Source organism: Takifugu flavidus, chromosome 15, assembly GCF_003711565.1.
Source record: "Takifugu flavidus isolate HTHZ2018 chromosome 15, ASM371156v2, whole genome shotgun sequence".
Taxonomy (NCBI): Eukaryota; Metazoa; Chordata; class Actinopteri; order Tetraodontiformes; family Tetraodontidae; genus Takifugu; species Takifugu flavidus.
Genome location: NC_079534.1, coordinates 10,989,480 through 11,010,000, shown reverse-complemented (window position 1 = coordinate 11,010,000; position 20,521 = coordinate 10,989,480). Strand labels below are relative to the sequence as shown.

At 45.4% G+C, this 20,521-nt stretch overlaps 1 protein-coding gene across 1 annotated transcript in view; it reads left to right on the top strand.

Moving 5' to 3' along the window:
• Window positions 1–1,611: 1,611 nt before the first annotated feature.
• The window catches only part of skila (SKI-like proto-oncogene a), a 27,870-nt gene continuing 8,960 nt past the window's right edge, over window positions 1,612–20,521 (top strand). The window contains exons 1-4 of the mRNA XM_057058048.1: window positions 1,612–1,763; window positions 3,839–5,143; window positions 19,666–19,761; window positions 20,335–20,423. Coding sequence (XP_056914028.1) covers window positions 4,022–5,143; window positions 19,666–19,761; window positions 20,335–20,423 — 1,307 coding nt within the window. The 5' untranslated portion in view covers window positions 1,612–1,763; window positions 3,839–4,021. The remainder of the gene's footprint in view (window positions 1,764–3,838; window positions 5,144–19,665; window positions 19,762–20,334; window positions 20,424–20,521) is intronic.

The window sequence follows — 20,521 nt, the reverse complement described above, 5'->3', positions numbered from 1 at the left end:
TCCAGTCTTGACTGCACAGTCATTGTCCTTCACCTCGACAAAGGTTCCGTTTGTTATCTCCTGGACAGATGCCGCAAACACGTCTAAAATTACACTTAAGTAAATAATCTATAAGCAGGGTTGGACATCAGCATTCAGGACCCTGTTAGCAAACACCTGTCCCCCCATGAGCCTGAATTACCGTCTTAATCTGATTTTAAATTGGTTTAATGTAAGGATCCGTCGATATCGCCATGGTTACTGAAAAAGGAATAGCTGTTTTGGAGCTGTCGATCATTCAGGCGTTGCAGCTTGTTGGCTATCTCTGCTTTCAGACTGAAGAATGTTTCAAATCAGATCCACCAGGCGTGTAAACCACCACACTCCGGGTGAATTATCTAAAACAACAACGAGACCTTCAACGTATCCTAAAACAACCCCTAACACACATAAAAAAAAAGTTACCTGAAGACTCAAATACCAGATACAGCATTGAGCAACACACTTCAATGTCTCCCACTAGAAAAAAAACACACTCCTAGCTGAATGAATGTATTAACATTTAAAGTGACTGTTCAGGCTTATCATGAGTTGTCTGTTACACTTTATCTGCTCCTCCACCAACATCTCTCCATTTTCTCTATTAAATGAACGGTCCTAGCTGGTCACAATATTGCAGATATGAGATTAATTTACTCCCCGCACTGCAGAGAATGATGTTATTATGGGAAAATCAATGTCCCTCTTGTTGTTCTGTGGGGCTGGACGGGGCGTACGCACATCTGCCCTCATAATACAACTGCTGACCTTGCTGTCAGAGCCAGAGAGAGAGGGATGCTGCAGCGAAACGGCCGACTGTGTTGTTTATTAAAGCTTTATCAAGCCTCCGTCCTGCCACTGATGTGTTACATCACGCTGCGAGTCCAGCCAGCCAACCGGCGTAAGAAAAAGTGCAGAGATGGGGCCTGACGTATGAGGACACGGCGTGATAATGTTAACAGATAAGGACTGCAGGATGCGAGACAGGGATGGATTTGGCATCTATTGAACCCAACATATTCCAACATGACAATGTAGAACGCAGAAAATATGGTGAAGATTTGACTTCTGTGTCTCTAAATTTACCTCTCATTGACCCTCTGACCTCTTCAATAGCCTCACTCATCCTAAAAAAACAACCCCAAAACCCATCATATTGATTGTATGGGGGCAGAAGAGGCGCCATGTGAATAAACATGAGCACTCTTCTTCAAGCTGCTTTTAGATTCTTAATGACATTTACAACTGAATGTGTGGATTTTTTTAAACACTCTCATTTCCTGCAGTGGGCAGCGTGTGAAAAATCCCATTAGATCATCATTCCCGAAACACATATAGAATAATAAAAAAAGAAAGAATACCAAGAAAGACAAGACAGCCACTCTAACAAATGAGTGTTCTTTCTTTTATATTTTAAAATAATAAAAAACCCACACAGCAGTCGCATTTCCCCTCTCCCTCCTCGCAGCTACAGCGTCTGTGAAATCAAACAAATCTTCCCCAGATGGTGCGAGACGGACAGACAGACAGGCAGACAGACGGGCAGACGGGCGTGCAGACAGACGCGAGACACCCCCGCATAGTTTCCGTCAGGCGGGTGACGTCTCCGCCTCCCCGCCCGTGCGCGCTGTGACGTTGCCGCTCTGTAGTGGAACCTCTCGCTGCGTGTTGTTGACGGTCCGCCAGGCTTTTCCAGTACCGAGGAGACCACTGCCGTGTGAGGACTCCCCGTACACGCCGGACAGGTAAGCTGCCCCCCCCCACCCGGTTCACAAAAAAGCCTGTAAAATCGACCCGGTTCGTGTCGTGTGTAGGTTGAGTGGGTTGCGAAGAACAGCGAGTTTTGTATGATTTCGGGGATTATTCCGACGGAGGAAGGGGGGCGCGAAGCTAACCGGGTTTAGCCTGCTTCGTCGCTCTCCGTCTGGGGTTAGCCTGGTCTAATGTTAGCGCTGTCGCCGCTGCTGGATAGCCGGCGTTGCTGCGTCCTCTGCGGGGCTGGGTTGCGCGATGCCGGGGTCGGTGTAACGGTCCGCCTGCCGTGACAGCAAAATCGGCGAACGACGTGTCTGTCCATATCGGTGGCGTCGGAGCGAATTTCGCTGGGTTAACCAGTCTGTGTCCCTCGAGTGCGGCATTAGCCTGTCCTACTACCCGATGCGCTGCTTTAACGGGTCGAATTGTCCACCACATCGGGGCCAGCGGGATCTAAATGGGTACGGCTTTTAAAAATCCCCTCTCGGCGGCTGTTTAACGCCTTCTTTTTGGTTCGGGGTGCGCACTTAGTTGTATATACAGTGTAAACAGGTCAGTCGGCGTTTAATTAATGTTCCGCGCTGTTTGGTCGCCTCGGAAGCCGCGCGTTGCGCCTCCACGTTGCGCCTCCGCGTCGCGCCTCCGCGTCGCGTTACGCTCCCGTACGAGCCGTATCTCAGCAGACTGTAGACAGTGAATGTCATTATCGGCGCAGTCTGCATACCAGTGCCGCCGTGGCGAGCCAGCAGAGAAGGTGAGGCACAGTTTGCAGACAGGATAGGAGGAGGGGAGAGAAGGAGCAGCTTTTTTACGCGGTGTCCTTGCAGCCACGGAAGGATACAACACTTGACGTTGCATTAAAAAGGAATTAATCGCTGCAGTGTTGCTTCCAGAAATGCAACGGCATCGATTTTACGATGCAGTGCTTTTTATGATAAATGTTTTAATTTTACGCAATTAGTCGATCAGGGTCTGATTGAAGGGGCAAAGCCTCCTTGCAGAGGCTGTCTCGCCGCACGCCCTCCTTTTTCTTTTCTTTCTACTTGTCGCTAATTTGATTTCTCCGGGCTCGCTTCGCCGATATTTGGTGTTAACGCACACGCTAACGTCAACCAACCCGCATCCGTGGAAAGCTGGAGGCTTGCGCCGCTGCAGCATGTCAGTGTGAAGAGGCAAAAAAATAAAAAGAAGCCGGATCGGATGCTGAAATTTGCAGAAGCATGCAAATCCACTCACCGCAGACAAGCACATTTAGTCTATAGGTAGAAATAAACACAAGCGCATGTTGGTGTTTATGTTGCGTTTTTATGCTCGGTTACTCAGAATCTGCCCTTGTTGGTGTCCTGCTGCAGCAGCAGCCATGATTACCCGTTACAAATCACATGTTAAATCATGAATGGGTGTTAATTCATGTTTTTGTACCTTCGCGTTGGTAATATAGTATTTAAAGCCGAGAGTCTGGAGTGGAAACACCCCTTTCCACATTGCTGAATGTCATGCTGTGAATGGACTGAGGGGAGGGGGCCGACTGCTGTTAAGGCTTTTATCAATTGTTGACGGGGTCAGTGTGAGGTAAGCAGACCTGGGGGAAGGCCACTTTCATTTGCAAAGTGAATGCGTTTGTCTCAGTCCTGCATTAACAATGTAATGGGAGATGAGTGGCATCGTGGCGAGGGGATTTTTGCCAGGCTTGTTATGTCTGGTCAACTGGTTTCGCTTGTTGAAATTCTCACTGTGTTATTTCAAAACCTTTAGTGAAAACCAATGCAAATTTCCCCTGGGCTTCAGTTCCAATTGCTTGTGTGAAGTATGTTAATAGCCATTTGGTTTAGTAGTCCATGCAACCAGCCAGTGGCCTCTTTGGCCCCCAACAGGGACAGCAGCCATAAAGCATTTAAAGTCCTAATTGATAGTTCATGCTCCAAACACATGTTCTGTGAGATAGCGTTCCGTTTGTTTATTTCCCTCTACAAGAGAGACAGATTAGCTACAATAAACTTGCAATTACTGTTGTTGTACTTAATAGTTTTAAAAACACTTTATTCTCTTTCTCTTTCTTTCCCAGTTCTTGTTTTTTTTTTACTCAGGAGGTGGATCAGAATTTAGAAAACTTTACTCACCATCATGAACGTGTCTAACTACCAGAAGATTTTTATCATTTGAAAAGACTTGAGGACAAAAGAGACCGGGAGGAATAATAAAAGCAAACAATCAGCAGACTGAAACAACTAAAACCCAGTGCTTAGACATGGCCAGCACCCAGACCAGTTTGAAAACCCCTTTCAAAGACTTGACCTCGTTCAAGGGTAACATGAAAAGGCTGTACAGAGAGCGCCTGGAAGACGCCCCGATCAAGAAGCGTGTCATTGCGGAGATCAACCTGAAGCGCCGGGGCTTGGATTCCTCCCCCAAAACTCCAAAAGTGAAGAGAGAGCAGGTCGAGGATCTATGCCACAGCTCTGACATGGACTTGGTGGGTCGGACTGAGCTGGATATATTGGGGGCCGGTAAAGCTCTAGATTTAAGCCCGGGGCTCAAACACACGCTGGCCCAGTTCACCCTCAGCAGTCAGAGCTCCCTCGGGGGCCCGGCCGCCTTCTCTGCCCGCACAGGTCACGAGCACTCTCAGGCCGGCATGCCTCCCCTGCCCTCCCCTCCTGTCCTGGGTGGGGGTCCTCTGCTGGTTCCCAGTGACAGCTCCACTGAACTCACCCACTCGCTGCTGGAAGGGGAGTCCATCTCTTGCTTTGTTGTCGGGGGAGAGAAGCGGCTTTGCCTCCCACAGGTGCTCAACTCCGTGCTCCGCGACTTCTCGCTGCAACAGATCAACACCGTGTGCGATGAGTTGTACGTCTATTGTTCACGCTGCAACGCCGAACAGCTGCACATCCTCAAGGTGCTCGGTATTCTGCCGTTCAATGCACCTTCCTGCGGCCTCATTACGCTCACCGACGCACAGCGATTGTGCAATGCCCTCCTGCGTCCCGGGGCTGCTTTGCCTGCAGACCCCAGTTGTAAGCTCTCAAAGCAGGGCCTGCTAAAGGAGAGTGAAGCCAGCTTCCAGGTGGAGCACCAGTGTCTGGGGAAGTGCCAGGGCCTCTTCGTGCCCCAGTTCTACACCCAGCCCGAAGCCCCTTGCATCCAATGTGTTGAGTGCCAGTTGCTCTTTTCGCCGCAGAAGTTTGTCATGCATTCTCACAAGTCACCTGATAAGAGGACCTGCCACTGGGGCTTTGACTCGGCCAAATGGCCTTGCTACCTCCAGCTCGCCAGGAAGTACCAAGGCACACCCGAGGAGAAAAAGCTCAAACAGCTCCTGGATGAGGTCAAAGAGAAATTCCACTACAAGCTTAAGAGGTCACTAGAAAGAGTAAGTGAACGTCTCAATTATAACTTTGTTGTTTCTGAGGTAAAAGTTTTTTTTCCCCAGAATTCTGGGAAATAATCCAGACAGTACTTTATTATTGTTTTACTTTATTTGTTTGTGGTCTTCATCATGGGTCAGTCCGACATTTTGGCATTTTCTTGATCTAGCGGAGATTAAGTATGACAGAGTGGCCAGGTGGTGGTAGGTTCTGATCAGATGTGTTCAAGTCAGCTGGCCACAGCTGAAAGGGAAGTGCATCATTTGTCTCGCCAGGTCACCCGGAGGTCATTGGGAATATCACAGAACAAAAGGTCAATATAAGGATCCCAAGAAAACCTTATTGACTGCATGAATTGAAACTGTGTCAGCAGTTAAAAGACAATTTATTGAAATAATTTTACACTTTGTCTGAGCTTACCGACATATCTCAAGGGATTTGAACAAATTGCGTTTGACCCCGTGGCCTTCAGACAAAACTAAAAGCGAAGTGCTTTATTGCATTTGTAGTATTTATCAATGGAAGACAGAATGTGGCTGAGTCTTCCAATTTATTTTTGCCAATCCGTGTTATAATTGTTGTGTAGAAAATCATGTCAATGCATCAGCCACAAGGGGAACATAGTCTATTGAAAAGTCAGCATTCAGTAGAGGGAAAAGCTCTAGATTGTTTTCCTGCCAATGACTGGTTTATGTCTCATGACCTCCCTCTGACCACAACCGGCTGGTCTTTTTGCATTGTTTAGTGGGCAAATGTGGGGTTGTGCTTTTGTTTGGTATGTTTTTTTTCGTGTCGTGATCATCGTGATCGTGATTCCACCTTAAACCAACCAACCAACCAACCAGCCAAACAAAAGGGGGCCGATAAAATGCTTGCTGGCAGGCTTTGTTTTAGATTCCCATGCAACCGGAGCAGGTTAAATGTGTTCAAATGCTGTACTTTCTGATAGATCACAGTTTGTTGCATTTTTTTATACTCTGTCTGGAGTCCTGACCACATTTCTGCCTTGCCTCTCCCTGTCTTTTCCTCCTACTCTTCCTCTGCCTTGCTATAAAGTACGCCTCGTGTAAAACACAGACACTCTTTAAACAGTGTAGACATTTTAATGCCGCAGAAATGAGCGCAGTGTGAGATGTAGACGAAAGTTGGCAAACTGCGCCTGCAGCTATTACACGCATGGAAAAAGACATACTGCTCAAGGTGGATGATGCGTTCTGCATTATTTTCCTCCCTCTGTGGCTGTAGGTGTGAAACATCCCCGACACCAACCTCTGTTTGTGAAGTGAGCTGCTAACCAGAGGCTAGTATGACACATCTTGGTCTCTTCTCTGTCTCACACATCAGGCATTTTGGAGCCTCTGTCTTGTTGCGTTTTCAGGTGTTGCCTTCTCTAAAGGGTGATTTCTCAACCCTTTTAAAAATCGTGACGGTATAAATTATTGTAACCCTTTTCGAATATGAGGCATTTTGAAGGTTTAACCTGATATAAACTAGTGCCAGTTTGAGGAACGCATGTTTGGGTGGAGAGCAAAAAAAAGGGGAACAAATGGCCGTATTCTTGGAAAGTTGGTGCTAGCGTCTGTGGGAACCAGTTGATTTTGGAGTCTGAAAAAGGATGTTATTCTGTTCTCCCATTAGCGGATTTCAGGGTGTGTGAAAGGTCAGTGGTCAGAGAACAAGGCAACCTGGCAGTGTTCTGCCCCACTGGGGACATAGGAGTTGGCTTCCTTGTCAAGTGTGTGCATGTACGTGTGTGTGTTGTGTAATGAAAGTGTGTGACCGAATAGGAAGTACGGCAGACGGACGTATCTCTCACCCAGAACATCCTCCCGACTCTGTGTCCAGCTGCCTCCACTGCACTGACTGTGTGACTCATACTTTCCGAATCCCAGTGGATGTCGGTGGAAGACCGGCCAGGCGGCCCAGAGTCAACACACGCTTCTCAGAAAGATGGCTTATTATGTTCTGTAGGGCCAACCCCGAGCAAAGACCCTTTTCCCCCAACAAGCTCTTATTTACACATAGTGTCAATGTGAACATTCAATTTGGAATTTTAGGTCCACTAAAAAAAAAGAGAGATACAAACACCGGGCCCTGTGGAGTTTTTTTTCTCCCTTACCAGTGGCTACTAGACCCGTGTCCCATTATGGCCATTTGATTTAAGAAGGTTCAGTTAAAAAATCCAGGAGTGGCTTCTTATAAATGCCGCTTTGTGCTCCGAGGCACGGCTGCACCCCCCACCAATCCCCACGGTGTAAAGAGTTTGTCAGACAGCTGCCACAAACAGAACCTTTAAATCTCTAGACTTTCCAAATAACTTTTAGTTGACTTTTGTTTGACTTCAGGGCTGCAATGAATACCTACTTTCCACTGAGACAAGATGGTATCTCATCTTGCCGGCAATAATTTCCCCTTTCGACAAGTCAGGAAGTAGCGCATCGAAAGTTCATTTGAAAGGGCTTTAAAATAGTCGCGCTGCATGTTTACATAACACACAATCGGCCGTATTCAACAAATGACCGGTGTTTTCCCAAATCAAGGGGAGGCAAGCATAGTGAAACATGGATTTCTTCTCAATGTTCCTCGGTTCTGTCTGTTCTGCTGGCCGAGAGTCAGACTGAAAGAACAGCTTTTTTTCTGTCTGTCTGCTGGCTGTGCTGACACAGTGGCTGCGGCACAGACGCCAGACAGCTGCATCTCTCTGGCTTCCTCTATTTGCTATTTGGAAACCAGTGACTTCATTACCGCAGACCAGTGCAGCTGCACTCCCTGGCTTTCTCCTGTGCTGTCTGTTCTGTCCCTCCGTCTGCACGTCAATGATCGTCCTCGGCTGTATCTAATTAAAATTTGGCAGGCGCTCTTAATCATTCACAGTATTGTCTCTCTTGTTTCTTCCTCCCTCCATCTCCCCTTATCTCAAAGTCCATCTTTAAACCACATCCACATCCATCTTCACTTTCGACCCTCACTACACGTGCAGTAATCTATCAGCGCCAATCATTAGATGGTAACAAACTAAGCAGCCAGATGACTCCATTAGACGATCGTTACATAAGCAATAAGAACATCTGTGAAGTGAACGAGACAAATGTGGTAAGCCGACAGGTGATACAGACGCCACTTATGTGGAAACAGGGCAAAAGCAAGCCAGGAAAAAACAACCCTGAATGACTAGTTAACAGCAGGCCACATCTGGTGTTGCACAAGTTCCTGTCTAAGTTCAGACTTGGTCTCTAAACGAAAAACAAAAAAACGCTGATTAACCAGGGCGCTCAATCACGGAATCACTTTTTAAAGAATGCAGTCAACGTGAGTTTATCCCAGCCGTCTACACCTGGCCTGACCTTGTCATGCAAACATGCAACAGCTTAACTTGGGATTGTGCCGATTACGAGTCAAGCTGTGCTTTTTCAGGCAGCCTGGATTGCTCTATTCTACTTTTGTGCCGATCTTCATGATAAGGTTTTCAGGAACAGATTACACTTAGTAAAACACACAAGGTGGCCACCACAGCACTTCCTGCCGTGGCCGACAGCGATACAACTGCACTGCAAATCGCACTAAAGAAACGCTGTCCTTCCCTTGTGTCTAATCCAAATTGCTGTTGTGTCTTGTCTTTTGCTGCTGTGTTTGCACTTCTGGGCCACTGTAGTTTTTAACCAAGCTTTTGAAAAGATCTGTGGACAATGTGCCGCTTTATTTGGGAGGTGCGATGGCGCACCGGTGGAGGCAGGAAACAAGTATCATCAAGTAGGAGTTTGCTCTGCTCTTGTTGCAGTTGATAAATTTTGATTGCCTTTAAAAAAACATCAAATATCTTCACAGCAAATAGGTTGTTAAGGAGCTCAGCTTTGTATTGAGTTAAAAACAGCCCTCCCAAGGTTTTGAAGGGAACCACAAATCCTGTCTGGAACAACCCTATTGGTCAACCAATCACATGCTGTCCAACTTTCATTTCCCCAGCAAAGAGTCTGTCCTTTGCCTTTCAGCTGACCATCATGCAGCCACACGTACTTGTGTGTCTGTGCCTAAGCCAGTGCTCTTTAAAGACCAGTAATCTCCTCATATTGAACTCTTAACTGTTTCTGTGAATGCTGCTGTGAGTGATCTCAAGTTTGTCATGTAGATAGTTTGGAGCAGGAGCGCCTGTGCTGCCTGTGCACAACAAGCAGTGTTTGCTTCATGTTGTAAAGAACTAAATGGGGCCCCACAAGGTAGGAGGGGCTCAGGCGAGGGGCCTCTGGTATGTCACCATCAGGTCAGTGCCAGTATCGCATCTCCATAATAGCAGTGAAACGCAGTGGGAAAAATGCCAGTCATTACTTGTCAGATATTTTCTTTAATAGATTGGAAGCAGTTTCAGAGCCAATGCGAATTTCCTACACTTTTTTTAGATTTTTGCCGGCTCAAAGACAATTCTGTGTACGTGCAATTTCAACAAACATCCATTGGTTGACACTTTCCATCTAGACAGCCTGTTATTTTTAGGTCTTCCTGGCTTGTGCTCCTTCCCCTTGTTACACCCAGAAGAATACGATTTAAAAAACCAATATGTTATGAGGATTCATGACTGCAGTTGAGCTGCTGCCACATCTATCAGCAGCCTGCCATAGACTAAACATTCTGGGTAAACTCCTCTCAGCCAAGTGGCCTGTAGGCTTTAGAACTGTTTGTTACGTCTCAGGTACAGTAGGGCAGAAGAAATCAAAGTGAGGGAAATGTAAGGGGTGGCTGATTGTTCAGATAAGAATTCTCATCGGATTAGAAGAAATCTGACTCGCTGGCTTGTTTTTTATTAGGCTGGAATAATAGTTAGGTCTTATTGGTGGTATTAATTAATCAATTTGTTGAGTAGAAGATTAACCGCCGACTGTCTGGTCTCCCTGGGAGACGGTCAGATGAGCAAGTTGTACGCATCTTTTTGGGGGGCAGGGAGTCAGAGACAAGGGATGCATACTGTAAAAAGGCTGTGGGAGTCAGCCAGCCTGGATCTCCTCTGTGCAAGCTGGGAGAATGTGTTTGCATTTGAAAGACTATACTTCCATACTGCCTCCCCAGTGGGAACAGTGATTAATGCAGATGTAAATGGTGAGATCTGGAGGCAGCGCTTTCCATAATGGCACATGATACACAGCAGACACGCATGACACATCTGTGGGGGACAACAGATCTCATCACTCAGACTTTGAATCTTGCTGTGCTTTTTGAGTCATATATTCTATTTTCGACAATGATTTTGAGGATTAGACCAGGTAGCTTTCAGGGGCTGCTTAGGTGAACACACTACACAGTCAGTAGTGCCTGGGTAATTAGGTTGTAGCCATTATATAAGGAAATAGCTACTTTTTATATATATTTTCCTTTCCATGCAGCTAATAAACATTCCATTCAAACACATGTCCAAGCGACATGGTGAATACCTGGATGTAAATATATATCATGAGTCCTCTGGGCTGCTGCATGGAGCTACAGAAACTATTAAGACCAACTGCCACATTAATAAACAATGTGCTTTGCAAATAGAGAAAGAAAACCATGCCCGATGACGAAAGGAAACATTTTTATAGTGCACATTGTGATTTTTCATTTCCATCTTAAGGGTTTGCGATGTCTGCAGAGTTGTTCACTTTTTAAAATGTCATTCTCGATTGTTGAGTACCTCTGATTGATTTGCCCTTCAGCCCACATATCTAATATTCTCCAATAAATACCTGCGGTCTAAAGTTTTAATTGCCAGCCTTACATTCGTGTTGCTCAAGACAAGGATGTAGAGTTGACAGAGTGATAGTAAAACAAATGACCTTTGTCAATATATCTTTTCACCAAGAGTCTTTTACCCCAATGTGTGCTCTGTCTCACAGATATTCCCACCTGCAGCGATGCGCCCCATGGGAATTAACAACCACGCGCTCCTCTTTGCCTCATATGTCTCATGGGTCCCCGCTCATCAACATTCTGTAAATAGAAGACTGTTTCCCTCTCTGGGGACCCAACTGTCCCTCTGCACCTCTTTACAGTGCAAACTAGTACGAGGATGATCCTTGAGGTCATTGACCTCCTGACGCAAGTTTTCAGAAAACTCATACTATATGTTTTTTTGTTCAAGCACACATCAGTTCTAAATTGTTTATTATAGAGCACGGACAGTGAGACTTCTTAACTTCACTTCGATCTTACATGCAAGCTTAGAGTCAACGAGCAACTGAGTTCTGCATCTGCCGGGCCTGTGGCACTAATTCTTATTCTTTACATGTCTGGCTCTTCGTGGTCTAAATAATGCACGTGATAAAAGTCTTGATCTGTGAACTTTGCCTTGTGGTCGAAGAGCCTGCAACACTTGGATCAGTTCCTGTGACAAATAGCCTCGGATATGCCAGACATTTTCTTCGTCACCACTACTAAAATTCACAGGATGAGACACATCCTGATTTCACTTCAAGCCCTGCTGTATGTGTGGACAACTGACTCACAACAAGCAAAAGAATCCAGCCTCTTTTTTGAAAAAAAGGAAAACCCAAATGTCACATTGCCCTTGTTTTGTCAGAGGTGAGTGAGAGAAAGCCGGGCTCTGAGCTGACAATCACATGTTCACTGTCCTCGAACAAAGGTTCGAAATACTGTTCAGATGACACAGCCTGTGATTAGAGGAAGTCAAAGGGTCAAGCCAAGCCAGAAACGGAGCCAGACACACGAAACCTAACCACCGTCAGCCACTTCCTCTCATTATCACCACGCCAACCTCTTCGTGCAGCGTGAGTCACAGCACTTCACGAGGGTTGCTCTCTGGTCGACTCTCATCTGCGTCACCGTGGAGCCAGGACCGAGATTTATCACCGTCCCGGTCTTGCACAGTCTGTTTGATCCGCACCCAGGTGTGTTCAGTTAGAGGTCTGACTCAACCATATTGATATTTGCCAAATCCAGCCACACTTCTTATGGGTGGATGTAAAGCTGTGACTGTTTTAATAATAGTCTGGCGAGCGAGTGTGTGCACTTGCGGTTCACCTGTGGTAAAAAATTGTTTATTACTATTAGCTACAGGTCTGGCACGATGAGATAGCACCAACTTCTACACATCTGTAGTAGTGTATTGGTCAATTTTTACTCGACAAATAGATAAAGCTCAACAATTGTGAAGTCTGCAAGCCATAATGATAACAGAGGGAATGCTGATCATGCAGTCTAAACCAGAGTTGTGACAGAGAGAATGAAAAATAAGAGTAGCTGATGGATTTGCGTCACAGGGTTTGTGTATGCGAAGAAGTGACAGGCGAGCCTGCAGGGCCTGGACAGCAAAGCCAAGCTGCCCGTGCAGATTCGTGCAGTAGAGGCTTCAAACAAGCTCCTGCATGTAATATGGATGAGACCGGAGCTCCCTGTAGAACAGTCAGAGGACCCTGGCCCTGTTTAGAAGTAACGCTTTCTCTTTTCGTCAAGTCAGTGATAGATTTGACCCTGCAGGGCATTTTGACCAGGCATATTCTTATTTAAATCTTCTTCACCTCTGGCCTTGTTATGAACATTGACAACCTAACTAAGTGTTGGTATTTACAGCAGTACTACACCACAGCATTACAACCTGCTTTGCTGATAAAGAAGTTAACTCTGATCGATGCATATTTACACCAGAAAAGTCCAGTTTTAGTCAGGGGCAACTTCCAACTAAATGGATTCTCTGTTAAGATGAAAATAAAGAAGAATAAGGGCATTATTTGCGTGATATGAAGAGCTTACGTTAAGTTTCATTTTGAGCCATTAAACAGATGAATCATTGCAAAAAAATGGGGTTGGGCAGTGTCTCCATTTTGTGATATTTCTTTGTCGTTATAGCAGTGCATTTCTGGCTTGCTGACAGCCTCTCTCGACTTTCATTCTGCTTAGCAACGCTCGTCCTCTCTGCTGCAGCTCTCTCACTTCCTCTCTGTCTCCAAGCCCTCTGAGTCGTTTTATCCCTTCAAATAGTGAGCTGAGTTCCCTCATATAGAAAGCCAAGCAGCTGTATGAGTTGTATGGTACATTTATTGATGGGGCGGTCGCCTGGCTTTCTCAGTGTAATTGAACATTTGAACCGCTAACCCACCTCCAAAGGACAACTGAAGGCTGAGAAACCTGCTCGCGAGAATGTTGCCTTTGTTTTTGGTGCTGTTTAAGCAAACTCGAGGCCCAGATGAAGCTCATATGATGAATGCAGTCATCCACAGAGAAGGCTAAAGCTCCCTGGCCTCATTCTCAGGGTGTCCTCCAGGGAGGCTGCAGTGAGTCTACTTACATCTTTGTGTATGTTGATGTATAATATTATAGATATAGTAGTGAACCTCATCTTATTGATGTATGTCAGAGCAGTTTGATTTATGTTTTACTTCTATGGTGGGTGTGTGTGTGTGTGTGTGTCATGGCTTGCTTGATACACAAAGGTGAACTCTGACAGCTTTGGTAATTAATGCTCCTGGGGGCACTTGGTGTGGAATGTGAGGCACATACATACAATATGTGCTGAACTGCTCTGCTTGAGTCACAAATCTGCTCACATGTGTATAATTAGTATGTTCTTCTGTGGATTGATGATTTCTAAATGTGTTACCTCGGTCATACATTTTCATGCCTATATTAACACCGCTGCTCTACAACGCATCATTTAAGCCCTAACATGCCTGTCTAATATAGACGTTTGCATTTAAATCTGTATTTTTTAGCGTGTTGCATTATTCTTATTGCTTATTTGGTGATTTAAGTTCTGTGTTTGCAGTTAGTGTTAATGATTAAATATCCAAGTTGTCATTGATTAGTTTTACAAACCAGTAAATCAGTGCACACTTAACGTCACCGTTAAGGTATATTTTAGACAATTATTGACTAATACTATAATATTGGCCAATAATGAGCTCGGGCAGCTGTGTGGAAATCGTTTGACTGGGACAATGGGATGGAATCATTTTCACTTGAATGCTAAAACAATTAGCTTATATATGGATCTATAAACTGTGGTCATTATCAGTCGTGCTCATTCGCCTTGTTTTGAATGTCGTCTCCATGGGATATATTTACTCAGTGGGCGAATATATGCTGTCTGCCTGTTTAATACATCCTGTCTAGTCTGTTTTCCCAGACACTTTGTCCATTCATGAGGTAACATTACAGCCATCCCCATGTTCTACTGTGAGTACAGACTCAAAGCTGCCACCTGGGATTTGACTGTGAAACATGAGGAACAGAGAAGGAGGAGAGGATGGATGGCAGAAGATAAATAGAAAAATTGATCAAGGGAGCCTAAAGAGAGGGTTTTGTTTTATGTTAATAATGATTGAGAAGTGGTGCAGCTGCTTTCCAAATTTATCTCCCGATAACGACGGAAGAGGAGGCACTAGACCTTACTTTATGGGGGAGCAGATTGGTCTTCCATCTATTTTCCCGGCTGGCTTTCATTGGCTCTGGCTGTCAAGGCTGTCATGTGTGGATTGTAAAATGGCTGACTGTTGCAGGAGGAATGGGGATGGAGTTCAACTCACGGGCTGGGAGGGAGCATACTGTGTGTGTTTGACGTGGAACCCTGTCTAGACAGAGTGCCCATGTGATCCAAATATGTGCCTGAGGCTAGAAGCCAAAGCAGTTCGGGAATAAACCTGTTCTTGTCTTTGTGGGGTGTGTGTCTGTCTGTGTGTGTGAATGTGGCATGACTAGTCTGGCTGATGCTTATCATTGTACTGCTTGTCTGGCTCTGTTCTTTCTCTGTGTTTGAAAAGTGGGAGGAACAGGTGTGTGTGTGTGTGTGTGTGCGTGTGGGTGTCTGGGGGAGGGCACAGTCTGCCTGTTTGTCTCTACATCTGTCATGTCTGTCTCTCTGTCTGTCCCCTGTTTATCTAAATCTTCCATCTAACTGTCCACCTGTTACCTATCTCTTCTGTTCCCTGCTCCTTTTATAGCCGCTTATCTATTTTCGAAGGCCTAAGTTAAAGAAAAACAGAGTTAACAACCTTTTTCAGCCTTCACCTGGAGCACTGTACTTATGATTCCTATTTAAACAGTAAGTGAGAGGCCAGGCACTCTGAGTAAATGTAAGAAAAACCCATAGCTATTAGATATATCAGCCTTTTTAACATACATGACTTCATCAAAAATTCAATAACAAGTTATAGCTTTACTGTGTATGCTCTTAAGACATGGATCACATGAAAATTAAATATATATTTCATTTTACAAAAATTAGAAAAAATTCAAAAAACAGAAACTTAAGCCTAAGGCTCGTAGCACAATTATATACATATTTTGATATACTTTAGCACCACAAGTGAGGTAGGTCACTCACAGTAGCACCAGCTTTGGTCCAATCCACTTGTCATTGTGCATCTTAATTGGAGTTACCAGAGAAACCATAGTGTTCTCCGGCGGAATGGTGAAAGGCCTTTGAATGAGCTGTCATTTGTCATTATTATAACTACATAAACGATGCACCATACACAGGCTGACATTTGCTAACAGAAAAAAATTGTGCAAAGCAGCTTGCCGTGTTGCTGCTTTTTGTTCAGCACACATTAGCCCAGAACAACATTTTTCTGTCCAGTAGTTGCACAGTGACTTCTCTAAAACTCTCATCTCATTTCACAGTGCTCAGTTAATTAGAGACCGTCTACCAAACAAAATGTGCATTCCTTTAAAATCGTCTACTTTTTCCAGTGGGGCTCTTATTGATTTGGCTCCTGAAGCAAAGTGGCACTCCCAGTCCGTGGATAAATGGTTTATTGGATTAAGAGCTCCATATAAAGGCCTTTAGTGTTTGAGTGTATTCGAGAAGGGGCAGGTAGGACCACCACAGTACGGACCTCCAGTAAAAGTGCCTTAAAATTTATTCCCAACAACTTGTGCTTTCGAACATTGTCGGAAAATGTTGAGGGAAAGCGTGAATTCAGTTAAAATGTTTTTCTTCTGTTCAGGCAGGCATGAGGCTTCAGTGTCATGTTGCATGACCAGGAAGTTTAGATCTACCCAGCGGTTGGCTTTCTGCCACAGTCTAGAACAGGATGTGGTTAAGAAACAGACAGGGTGTGACTGACTGCGACACTGAGCGTATGTGTGTTCCTGAAGCAAAAAAGGCACCCAAATAAAGGCTGTTCACTTCCACCTCAGAGAAGAAAAAGGAGAATGAGCCTCAATACTTCATCCTCTAGTCCACCCCCTGCAAAATGCCCGGCTCATGAATGGCTGAGGGGGAGGTAGATGCATGGCACTGGCTGTGTTTTATGTGAATCCTCCCCCTTCCATTCGTGTTCAGCCAGCCTGATGGCGGCCCTCGCCTGGGGATTGTTTTGGTTTTCGTACGTGACCGCCGATGCCCGAGTTTCAGCAGATGTGAAAACAATCGCTCCCTGAGCCGAAGGGATTTTAAATAAATTTTAATGATACAAAAAATGCATAAACATATGCCCACTGCTCTGGAGTAAAGGTCAAACTCCCCTTGCGTACTGTTTCTTGTGTCCTAGATAAGATTTGCCATTAGGCTTTTAGCTCGTTGTCGCCTACCTCCGTTAATTTTTATGGACATAAAATGTTCTAAATATTGTAAAAATTTAGTCATTCTCTGAATTCACCCAATTCACCTGCTAGCTACTCATTTATCTATCCATACCATCAAGAACATTTGTCTATTTTTCAAAGCTCACCGCAAGCTAAAGTTGCATTGTGGTTTCAAAGAGGTAAATGTCCCACTTACGACACTTCAGGAAACATTCTTCAGTTTTGAATTTTTCACTGTGTCTGTTTGCTTCATGAGAAATGCATTACTATGGTTTGTAAGTGTGTTAGTGGGAGGAGGAGACATGTATGTGATTTATTATGAATGTATGGACACTGCATGTTTATTTATAGATATAGCTGTGTGTATGTGGAATTTCTTTTTTTTTTCTCCACGTGCGTGTCTGTGTGCGCACATAAAAACAGTCATCCGGAGTGTCCATGTGACTGGAGTGGAGCGATGGGTGGGGGGGTTGTTTGACCTCAGACTTGTTTGTGCTCTGTGCTCTGTGTGGCGGCTCGGCGGACCATGCGTCTGCCTTCAGCTCAGATGGACATAAATGCAACGAGCAGGACCCGGATTCTTACTCCGACCTGTGAAGTACATGCAGAAATTGGCCATAGCATTTAAGAAGCTTGAAATATAGCAGCTAGCTTTCATTTTAAACGACCCATCTATTGGAAGCTGGACATATTTATGCACATCAGCTTATAATTTAGGATAACAGATGGAGTTCATGGCAAAAACAGACAGCTGCCGCTGAGAGCATTTACTCCTCTATATGCCAGTGACGGGTGCACACACTAATAGACAAACACACTTTCTGCTCCTAATGCGTCTGCTGTAGCACTGTCACGTGTGCTAATGGTCTGGGGACTGAAGGGCTGCTCTGAAAATGGGTCAATGTAAAAGTTTTCGTCGCTCTTTCTGCAGTCGAGTGTGTTTAGAGCGGCATGTTTCGTCCTGTTGTGTGGTGGTGAGTCGGTGTGTGTGTGTAGCAGAAGGCACACTGCTGGTGATTAGGAACAACAGGGCAGAGTTCAGCACAGCGAGTGCGTGGAATGCTAATCCACATTGTCGTAAGGCGAGCTTCAGCCTGACAAAGGGCTGGTGACATGGGGGTAGATGCTGGTGGTGGTAGGGGGCTGTGTTTGTGTGTCAGAAGGCACCCTGATAAAAATGGGGTCCTTGTAACTGTAGATAAGGGCTGAGGAGAATCGCGGCATCACTGTTTTTGCAGGCCAGGAAAACAGGACCCAACTTTGCAAATGTTTGCACTTGAACACGTTCATCAAGGAAGAGAGACCACAGAGCAGCTAGTATAATAAGCATGGGGGGTTGTTTCTGTGGGTGGGTGAGAACGAGTGGGTGGTGGATGGTGAGCTATCAACTGTCAGGTAAGCAGGAATTACAGAAAAAGCCTTGGGCATCCATTAATAGTACACACACATATGATCTATATGTGTTGCGTACAAATACACAACCCAACACATTTCACAGAGGTCACGGATTAAAAACCCCGTGATGGGCTGACAACAATCTTTATTTTGGCCGTAGGAAGGGGGTAAATTTTGGAAAACACACCTGCAGACAAAGTTGGGACTGATCATGCCGCCACATCTCATCTTCCCACATCATTTAACTTTCCCACCATGCCTTCCCCATCCCATCATCACACTCGCTCTCCCTTCCTCCCTCCTCTCTCCCTTCCTCCTCCCTCTCTACAATCCTCCCTCATCTCTCCCTTCCTCCCTCCTCTCTTCCACCCTCCCTCCTCTAGTGCTGCAATGCTGTCTTCTGGAGAGAGAGAGAGAGAGAGAGAGAGAAAAAATAGAAAAACTCACCAACCACAAGCGCTCATAAACGGACGAGCCCCCCTCTGTATATACACAGACACACCTGGCAACGCATATGGCTCCAGCCTATTACATTTGCATAAACATGCTCATTCATCCATGCCCTCGTAAATACGGGACTACCCCGGTATTCAGTAAATAAATTGAACTCATAAACCGACAGGATTCAGGACCGCTGCTATTCCTTTATCATATAATATCACCTGAGGTGAAGATGGGAACCAGAGAAAATGTCATTTAAAGCCACAACATAAGTAGGAGTATAAACGTTAACCTGCCAGTAGCTCGCTGTCATGGTAATTTGGTTGCTTTGTTCTGCGGCTGTTTAGCTCTTGTAATTACAGCATCTCCCAGCCAGGGCAGTGTCAGACTGATGAGAGGCTGTCTGTTTATTTTCTCTTACTCCGTCTGTGCTTACATGATGCGGATGAATGTTAGTGGATGGCTCTTGAGTGATACAATTATTGAAGGGGTTTTTTCAACCCCCATCGCTTCGGCTTCCCCCTCTGTTGCCACACTCGAATCTTCAATCATTCTGTCCCACACTGTCATCTACCAAGCAGGTTATATCGCAAGGGTGGAAAGTCCTGTTCTGCTACCCTGGTGTTTGTCGTGCGTGTGTCCCTACAGGCAGCCTGTGCATGGAGTCGGGGCTGTCTGCTGCAGATAAGCATCAACTCCATCAGCTTGTAGCCTCTTATCGAGCTTGGCCTGGATTTTGCTAAAAAAAAAAAAGAGAGAAGGACACGTACCCAGTCACACAACTAGGCAGTGCCAGCAGTATTTACTGAACACAGATTTCTCAGAGGGCAGGGAGCTGACACGGTGAATCATAAACTTTCAACAGGAAGTACGTATTTAGGTTGAGGAAAAAAGGCCCGCTGCGACCGAGCCGCGTGTGTATGAATGAATGAATCAGACACGCAATTGCGCATAATGATGGGTCACATACCCACTCCCGGTGTGGCTTTTCCTGTGTTTTATTCATAGACATCTCAGTCTCTGCTCTTCACTGGTCGCTCAGTTAAGTTACAGCCCCATCAAGAAATGCCATCTGAATCAAGAAACCAAGTGGAATCAGCTGCATTCTCATTAATCCCAGGAACTGTCAGACGTGTTCTCTCGTTCTCGTGTTCATTTTTGGTTTTTGTTTGTTTTTTTACAGAAGGTAGTGGAGGAGGAGGAAAGCCAGGTGAAAAAGTCCTCGGCGGAACTCTTCTCCCCCGGCAGCAAGCAAAGCGAACCCGATCCTGTGAGAAAGGTCAGTCGATGGTTCCCAACCTTCCGTCCCTTCTATATATCACAGCCTATAGCTCTTGCATCCTACCATGTCTTCTCCCTCCTCCCCCCCTGCGACACAAAGGTCAGCTCTCAGGGTCACCGTGCCCACGCTGACTGACAGATACACCCCCTGTTCACCCATTCATAGCAGCACGCTTCTCCTCTCTGACCTGTCAGAAAATACACCCATACGGCAGTTGAATGGCTTTCCTGTTCACCTCCCCCACTACTGCACACACATACACACTCGCACACACCCAGAGCTGATACCTGATGATCCCTTGTTCACATGTATGCATGCATATATTACCTTTATTAGATTATGACTCTGTAGTAGCAGGTGCAGAACAGCACATTCTATACTCTTCCTGCTGTGTGTGTGGGCGTGGGTGTGCATGCAGCTAACTGCCATTGTCATACATCATTTCCAGAATCATTTAGTTAGTATAAGTTTGCTGATTCAGAATTGGAGCAACATCGTAGCTAAAACACAAAAGCAGAAATGCTTTTTGTATATTCATCTGTGTATGTGTGTGTGTTCTGTTATTTGCAGGTAAAAGCACCTCCACCCTCTCTGGTGTTTAACCGTCTTTTCTCTGACATTAAGGAGGAGCCAGGACACCCCACCCTGGTTCATCCCAGGTACTACATCTAGTTACCCATTACTGTCCATAAAAACTGGATATACTTAGATTGTAACAATACCTATCTTCATTAATGTTTTAGGTGTGATTCTTTGT